The 980-nt window shown below is 63.9% G+C and overlaps 1 protein-coding gene across 1 annotated transcript; it reads left to right on the top strand.

Moving 5' to 3' along the window:
* Positions 1-335: 335 nt before the first annotated feature.
* On the top strand, positions 336-974 carry LOC104404340 (cytoplasmic phosphatidylinositol transfer protein 1-like; the record flags this gene model as incomplete). The annotated part of the gene is made up of 4 exons (XM_010012748.1): positions 336-436; positions 532-627; positions 708-863; positions 939-974. Coding segments are annotated over 4 exons (389 nt in total), but the record flags the coding sequence as incomplete, so codon positions are not given.
* Positions 975-980: the final 6 nt, after the last annotated feature.

The following is a 980-nucleotide window of genomic DNA, read 5'->3' as shown; positions in this document are numbered from 1 at the left end:
GGACCTGGCCCTTTCCCCAGACTGGGGAAAGGGGGCACTGGGTGGAGTGTCCCCCAGGGATGGGTGTGCCTTGGGGTCAGCAGTTTCAGGGATGGGGTGTCCCTCGGGGTGGGTGTCCCTTGGGGTGGGCATCCCCTGGAGCTGGGCATCCCTTGAGGCTGGGCATCCTCATGGTGGGTGTCCCTTGGGACGGGTGTCCTCAGGGCTAGGTGTCCCTTGGGACTGGGCATGCCTTGGAGCTGGGCATTGCTTGAGGTGGGCATCCTTGGGGTGGGAGTCCCTTGGGATGGGCATTGCTCGGGGTAGGCACCCCTGGGAGTGCGTCCCCCTCGCAGGGGGTCAGGCTGACTGCCGGTCCCTGCAGTGCTCCTTCCTGCCCAAGTTCTCCATCTATATCGAGACCAAGTACGAGGACAACTGTGGGGACAGCGAGAACGTGAGTCTGCGCCACAGCTGAGACCTGGCAAACTCCTCACCAGGGAGGACACACAGCGCTGCACTGGCGCCTCTCACCCTCCATCCCCTCCACAGATCTTCCACAGTGACAAAATCCTGGGTGACCACGAGGTCTCCTTCCTGGACATCGCCTTCGATGAGATCCCCGAGCGGTACTACCGCAGCCCAGAGGTATCACAGAGCTCCCTGGGGTGATCCCCTTGTCCCCTGTCGCAGGCTGGGGAGCTCACAGCCCTGCTGTGCTCTCCCAGGACCCTCGTTTCTTCAGCTCAGCTAAGACGGGCCGCGGGCCGCTGCGGGAGGGCTGGCGCCAGCACACCAAACCCATCATGTGCTCCTACAAGCTGGTGAGCGTCAAGTTCGAGGTCTGGGGGCTGCAGACGCGGGTGGAGCAGTTCGTGCACAAGGTGAGGGGGGGCTCCAGGCCGGGAGGGGACACTATGAGGTATTGACGAGGTGCTGACCCCCATGGTGTGTCGCAGGTGATCCGGGACATCCTGCTGATCGGGCACCGGCAGGCGTTC

This window comes from Nestor notabilis, unplaced genomic scaffold (genome assembly GCF_000696875.1).
Source record: "Nestor notabilis isolate BGI_N333 unplaced genomic scaffold, ASM69687v1 scaffold28174, whole genome shotgun sequence".
Taxonomy (NCBI): domain Eukaryota; kingdom Metazoa; phylum Chordata; class Aves; order Psittaciformes; family Psittacidae; genus Nestor; species Nestor notabilis.
This window is presented reverse-complemented; position numbering and strand designations above follow the sequence as displayed.